Raw genomic sequence first — 7,860 nt, 5'->3', positions numbered from 1 at the left:
GTTGTTCTTATCAAAATGCAGCGAGATCTGAGTATGTGAATACCTTTTTTGTTGTTCTTATCAAAATGCAGCAAGATCTGAATATGTGAATATTTTTCGTCTTAATTTCTTTTGATTTTGGTCTTCTTCTCTGAGTTTTCTTTAGAAAAACTAGTTTAGTACTTATAAAGAGGATTTCGACAATCAAGTTAGTCAATAATTCATTAGAGTTTTAAATTAAAAAATTCAAAGTTAATTTATACTTATCTTCTATGTTTGTGGGATAGGTGATTACCTATCGAGAATGTGGTTATTTATGAGATTGACCATTAATCGATTACGTTATCTTTTTGGGTAGTACATCTGGCAACGTTTCTACCACCATATATCATACATGTTATGATCACTGTTGGTATTTTCATGCGTGCCAAGTAATGAAATTTATTTTTTATTCATGAAGAGTACTAGATTAGCAATCGGTGCAAGAATTAATGTAGAAGGCAATGCCAAAACTTCAGCAAGCACGCCATAATGCGTTAAGGACATCTCCGGGAGTCATGGACCATCACACAATGTTGTCTATCTAATTTGTACCAATCTTTCTTTTCAGTGTCTTGTTTTCTTTTATTCTTTGATTTGATGATAAACATGAAGACGGCAATTCTTTTTCCCATCCTCAATCTTTCACTGTTTCCTTTTTGTTGTAATAGAAAATCTGTATATTATTATGATTTGATTGAAGGGCTATGCTATTCGTCGGAAAACGTATATGTCCGGATGCATATATAGGATATGTATAATTATCAATAGCGAGTCCTGTCTATAGGGCTCACTTCAGATGAGACTTACCCCTTTTTTTACCTGAAATGTATACAGGCATGTAATCCTAAAATGGATTTTTCTCCCCATGGATTACTACTTTCTTTGAATTATCGCATTATATCTCTGTAGCTTATGTGATTACTATTCTCTCAATAAATCTTATGCATTTGATTATCAATCTTTAAGTATTATATCCACTTTATTTAATTCTTTTGTCTATTTGAATATTATTTTGTTGAGATATATAATTACTAATTAATACGTATATATTATATGCCACAATCTAACTTAATCATTACTCATTACTGGATTTGAGATATGAATTTGAAAAGGCTTGGAGTTGTCTACTTTGATGTCCTATGTAACGGTATTAGTTTCAAAAAATTATAGTTTCGTACATACTGAGGAACTAAAGGGAATATATAAAAGAAGAAGAAACTCATCATTTAGTTAATCAGAAGCAATTGAATTGTTGAATCCTATCTTCTTTTAAGTAAAGCAAACCCTTCAGCCCTAAGCGAAATGTAATATATGTATCACTTTTATTAAAAGGTAACTGCTTGTATGTTGGGGGGTCAGGCATGATTATAGCCATTTGTCAATTCATGCATGGACATGTACTCTCAAACCTGACATGTTTGAGCTGAAAATGTTTAAACAGGGGGTCAAAGTATTTCTGGTGCTACTTACATCTTATACTAATTCAAGCAAACTTTCAAAAGGGTTTTAAATTATGCTAGCCATGAATTCTATATATCTCAACAACAATAATTACATGCAATTTATAATACTGCATCACTAAAGCACATACACATATAACGCTAAAAATAATCCCATTAAAAATTACCAGAAAAGGTTGTACCACTCATTAAAATATCAAGACATATACTGTGTCATTATTTCCTTTTCATCCAGTTAATTTATTTATTACTTTTTGGAGGCTTCCAATAGAATATATATGTTTTATCAGTTTCCTGTGCCGAACAGCACTATGGATAACCAAGTTGATTAGTGGACTAAATTATGCTTATTAATAATGCGGGTGTAAAGAAAAATCCTAAAAATCAAGCAACACTTGGACTATGAGCACCAACTCGCCGACTAATGAGTAATCTAGTTCTAATTGACTCCCACTGGATTAGACAAAATGAAGAAAAGAGGGTCCAACGCAAATAAACCATTACTAAGTGACAATATTAATAATGCCTATTGTGAGAAATGATGATTGGTGTGATTGTATTATTGATGATTCCATATCCTATATAATTATACAAGCATCTCTTTTCCTATAAAAAAAAAAAAAAAAAAAACATGTACGTATATATATACCCTAGTGAAAAAATAAGTAAAAGATAGAAATACAAATACGTGTGAGAGATGGAGAAGGAGAAGAAAAGCACCTTCAAAGGGCCCACATTATGTCCTCTCAAAAGACCACAAGACCTGATTTTCTTCTTTCTCCACTGCACCAACACATTCTTTCAAGTTCACCTCATTCCTTCTCTCACTCATCCTGTTATTTCTTCCCAAACCTCCATATCCAACCATCCATACCCATTAATTCTTCTTCTTCCCATCGTTACCAGCCAAACATGTCCACCCAAATTCAAAATGGTTCTTCTCACTCTCACGCCTCCTCATCATCTTCACAACACCCTCCTTCCAATCAACAACCACTGAGCCGGTATGAATCACAAAAGAAACGAGACTGGAATACCTTTGGACAGTACCTGAAGAATCAGAGTCCTCCAGTTCCTCTCTCTCAGTGCAACTTCAACCATGTGTTGGATTTCCTTCGGTACCTTGATCAATTTGGGAAGACCAAGGTCCACTTGCACGGTTGCATCTTCTTTGGGCAACCCACCCCTCCGGCGCCATGTGCCTGCCCTCTCAGGCAGGCATGGGGTAGCCTGGATGCCCTCATCGGGCGGCTTCGCGCCGCCTATGAAGAGCATGGTGGGTCGCCGGAGACTAATCCCTTTGGAGGCGGAGCCATTCGGGTGTACCTGCGTGAGGTGAAGGAGTGCCAGGCAAAGGCTAGAGGGATCCCATATAAGAAGAAGAAAAAGAAGAGGAACCCAATTAAGGGGACTCAAAGTGCAAAAGATATCGAGCACCAAGTTTCTTGAGATGAGAGATATATAGGAACGGTAAATTTTCATATGATGCAAATGATTGTGGCTTTATATATGTTTAATTTTGATTCATGCAAATTAGACCGAACCCTATGAAATGCTTGAATTTCAAACTAACTCGCAACATGTATAATACAATAGAATCCATTAATATAGAACATGTTATTGGGAAATTGGAAGCCTTTTTATAACTAAATCGGCTAAAAAAACGTCTGGTACATATGTGTGGAGATGCCATTTGTAGCATACAAAACCCTAGAAGAAGAATAAAAACCCTAATTTTGCACTGTCGATTGGAAAAGGTTTGCCTCAAGAATATTTTATTAGCTAAGAGCCTAAGACTGTTAGAGTAATGATTAGAGCAGAAAGAATAGTATTTCTCTTCTACCTCTCTTTCTTTCTCTCTCCTATCATTCAAAACACTGTTCTTGCAGTTTCCTAATTAAATACTCTCAGGTGTTTGCTTTATGCTAAATTTGGGCCTTTTCTGATTCTTTGAGATTTCTTGTGCTCCCCATGGATGTTTGAGCTTGATCTATATATCATACGTTGCATGTGATTACATACACAACTTGACGTAGATAGAGACTATAACGTATTGGAAGTCTGTCACCTATTATTTTAAGGAAATACATATTTTGATTAATAACAAACAATTCTCCTTCAACAAATTGTAACATTAAATTCGTGGTTTAACAACAAAAGCTTAATTATTTCTCCACACAAAGGTTTATTTATTCAATGTTGGCCATTCATTTATTAATGCTTATTTGTTTGTGCATGTGAAGAGATCGACAAGGGGCCTTGGATATGCCCTTTTGTTGGTCTTGTGACTTTCTCTAGATTGTTATATACTTAATGTCTCTTGTTAGTGGAAGCTGACTCCACTTTAATACCAAGTTATCTCTAATGTCTGTATTTCTTATCCGTGTATAATAGAGCTAGCTCGAAAGATGTAAAAAAAATATTATTTTTTTAGAAGAAGAAAAGAATGAGAAAGTGAAATGGGCCGGGAGATTTGTTTTTATTAAAATTAAAGGAAAACAAAAAAGTGTAGATAGATAATAACTAGATTACCAATCACTTAAACTTAATTACCCGAGCTGTTGTGGCGGGTAGGATAAGATATTCGACTCTTGTGTTTATGTTCAAGCTTTAGTGCCTGTACATGGATATACCAACAAAGGCTTCAATAATTTCTTGGCCCCACCAGAGAACTCTATTTGTCACTAAAATCACACTAACAAACATCGAGTGTGCCAGGTAAGACAATTTTCGTTCTGTAGAGTAAGCAATTAAGGATTATGCTTTTAAGGAAAAATACAGAATAATATTTCATTTTATGGCTCATTATCTAGAAACAAGAATTATCTTTTATTATTAAAAGTATCGGAGTAATTATCCTATATTCCCTGGATAAGATTTAGTTTTCTTCTTAAGATAATGAAACACCCGCTCATTTACATATGGATATCAAACCTCAACTTGTGTATAATTGAACTAATTGAGATGAACCGATTATAAGCTTGTGAATGCAACTATTGGATGCCAAGTTCAAATATGAGTTTTATTTGATGGAGATGCGACTTGCAAAGAAAAGAGATGGAAAATTACGAGCAACTAAATATATCATTTTGTGAACTCATCTTATGATTTACCATCCTTCCCTTCATATTTAACCATACTCTTGACATTTTTTGTCGGTGATATTCTAAAAGTGGTATAAAAATCTATAACACTCAAGAAAATATAACATATGGTGGGCTATAGTGTATAGATACTACAAAAAAAATTGACAGAACAAAGTAGTTTAGAGGACTAATAATTCCCCGTTTACTTTTTTCTTCTTCACTCATTTCTTCTTCGTTTTTTTTTGCAATACATATACACATTTATAGATTGTTGAGCGACTCCTCGATTACTAAAATAGTTACAATCATCAGAAGTCACAAGTATTCACTAAATATTTCATGTATTAAACATAATAACAACGATTGATAACCACATTATTCAACATACTCTCCCATAATGTGTTGTTTTTGAACTTTTAATGCTTATCTAATATGCTAAAATCTTGATCATGGAAGTGTTTTAATTAGAGAAATTGTTAGCCCTTATTCTTGTAACCGCAATAAACCAGCTACACCTCTCATTCTTAAATTATGTTTTGAACGAAATGATGTTTTTGTATTAATGTGTTTGGTCCAGTTAATCGGATTCTCTAAGCTATAAAGATGGTTGATTTGTTGCCAAAACAAGGCCAAAGAACTCCTCTTACTTTTTTCTAATGTCTTCTAATATTCTTTTCAACTAATTAAATTGCTAGTTCTGTAACTTAATCTTAAACCTAACAGTGTATAAATATAAATGAAAGTCTTATATTTAGTAACATAAGTGATAAAGAGTCATAAATGTTTTGGATTAAAGAACACATTATTGTTTCTTACTTCTTTGAATACCTATAAATCACTCCTAAACTCTTGGAGAAAATGCATAACTCAAATTCTTTTTTATATCATCGACACTTCTAGCCCAATCATATTGTCACAATAGCCTTTTACTTCAAGCTTCAAATTCTTCTCAAATATGATTTCGTACTCCATGGTGGCCATGACTTATCTTAGAACTTTTTCTGGTAGTTTCAAGATGTTAGTGACTTCGCGGTTACTCATAAATCTCAAGAGATCGAGTAAACTTGTGACTAACATCAAATTGGGTCATGTTGCATTGAGATAGAATAAGCTTCCAATAACCAAGCTTCTATACATATATACTTGTTTCCACCAATCTTCAATTATATTCCCCTCTTAACTTTTCATTCACCACCAAAGGGGTATTAACAGGTTTATAGTCAAATATATCAAACTTATTCGATATATATTATAGCATGTCTCTTTTGACTAATAAAAACACCACTTTCTTCTTGATAAACTACAATACTCAGAAAATGGTGCAGGAAGCCAATATCACTCATCTCATACTTTTTCACCATCTCTATTTTTAAATTCTTAATCATTTTTTTTCTTCATATTATTACCCTATACAACAAATCATCAATAAAAAGTGCAATTCTTCCTTTCTCATTAGTGCCTCTCTCTATCTCTCAAATCCAAAATTATCTTCTACATCAAAACTAAGATCCGAAAGTCTAGAAAAAAAAAATTCATGTTCTATGATTCAAGAATGTCAATCGTTTATTGCCATGTCAATATATATGTGTGACTGCTTTTATCACAGATTTCATTTTCTTTCAAGAATTCCTCTATATATCTTTCTCATTAATTAATGCATCTCTCTACCTCACGAAGGTAAATAATATTTTCTTCTTCAAGATCAAAACTAAGGTCCAAAACTCTAAATAAATAAATAAACGTTGTATGATTCAAGAACGTTAACCCTTTATTGTCATCTCAAATTGTATGTGTGTATTTGTAAATTAAAAAAGAGACCCCTCTACTTTTGTATATGTGTCTCTGAACATGAATTCTGGAGCCTTTCTTTTGTTGTAAAAAATGTAGACTTTTCTCTTTTTCTTGCACACGTGTGTGTGTGAGCCTTGAATTCTGGCCTTTTTAGCATTCTAGTATTGTCGAAATAGATGTTGTATTTTTCATGATCCAAGAACATGAATTCTGACGCCACTTTGTTTTTGGTCAAAAATAGTACTGTAGAGAATAGGCGCATTTTGTCTCGTTACATTGAATATTGTGTTTTGATCGATTTGCAAAACACAAATTCCAGAGTGAAAATTTTGTTTGGAACTTGAAATTTCAGTTAGCATTATGCATAAAAAGGCCAAGCATGATACAGTAACCTTACCGAATTGCTCTTAGAGGAGCCCAATCCAGTAATTTCCTCCCTTGTTTTAGCCGTGATGTTAGAGAGCATTGGTTTGGTTGGAACTTGAAACTTCAGTTAGCATTATATGCACAAAAAGAAATTACTAATGTTTCGTATGCATGATCGATACATCCAAAGACTGATAAATCCATTGGAAATCGCTTCAATATATTCTCGGTGACATGTGGATAAAAATTTATTCGAAAGGGTTTTATTGTTAGTAACAAGTCACTTAATTGAATATTCTTTGCATGCAGAGCCATACGAACGAGTTGATTGAATGGAGCAGATTTGGCACTTCGAAAAAGATGTGGTAAAAAGTATTATCTCCTCTGCTGCTTGGACCAAAAATTATTACAAAATATCACAGTGATCGATATTTCACTAAGTATAGTTCAGAACAATAATCCTTTTAGTCCCATTTACTCTCCGGAAATCTTAAATGTATGTTAGAGATGTACAACCTTGTAACTTCTTCTAACATAAGACCTCTTCTCCAAAATAGAAACAATGAGAATGGCTAGCTTTACAGTCTTGCATTTAGTTTTTCCTTGTAGTACTCTATCAGCAACTACGCAAATATATATATTAATTAGGAATTATATCGGAAGAGTTTTGAATTTGAACTTTTGGATTAGTGGTAGCATGATGTCTTGATCATAATGTGAACTTCTTGGACTTCAGCTTCAAGCATACTGCTGAAAATGTTAAGTATAACTTTGAGCAGAGTTGCATAAGTTGTACTTTCCTCTTGAAACAAATTGTTAAGTGGAGACTTAGAACACCACTAGCTAGCAAAAAACAAAAAAACAAAAAACAAAAAAAAATGTTGTATAATATATACAAAGGAAAAATTGTCAGGAGTTATGATTGTTTTTTATTAGTATAGCCTTTGTCAAAAACAACAATCAAGTGATAATGTATAATAGTTATAAGTCTATGCAAAAGAATATTCTAATACTGTAAAAAGAAGCACAGTGTCAGTTGACACAATGCGTAAATTTAAAAAAACTTATATCAAATTTAAATAGTTAATATTTATTAATTTTATGATTTATAATATTTTAATCTATATGATAAATTT

At 32.9% G+C, this 7,860-nt stretch overlaps 1 protein-coding gene across 1 annotated transcript; it reads left to right on the top strand.

Moving 5' to 3' along the window:
* The first annotated feature begins 2,221 nt into the window (after positions 1 to 2,221).
* Positions 2,222 to 7,319, top strand: LOC109788247 (protein LIGHT-DEPENDENT SHORT HYPOCOTYLS 10). Its single transcript, XM_020346928.3, has 2 exons — positions 2,222 to 2,951; positions 7,034 to 7,319. The coding sequence occupies exon 1, from the start codon at positions 2,394 to 2,396 to the stop codon at positions 2,928 to 2,930; it is 537 nt and encodes a 178-aa protein (XP_020202517.1). The 5' UTR covers positions 2,222 to 2,393; the 3' UTR covers positions 2,931 to 2,951; positions 7,034 to 7,319.
* The last annotated feature ends 541 nt before the right edge of the window (positions 7,320 to 7,860 follow it).

This window comes from Cajanus cajan, chromosome 2 (genome assembly GCF_000230855.2).
Source record: "Cajanus cajan strain Asha chromosome 2, NIPB_CcT2T_4, whole genome shotgun sequence".
In the NCBI taxonomy this organism is placed as follows: domain Eukaryota; kingdom Viridiplantae; phylum Streptophyta; class Magnoliopsida; order Fabales; family Fabaceae; genus Cajanus; species Cajanus cajan.
The sequence above is the reverse complement of the archived record's forward strand: the minus strand, read 5'-3'. Positions and strand labels throughout refer to the sequence as shown.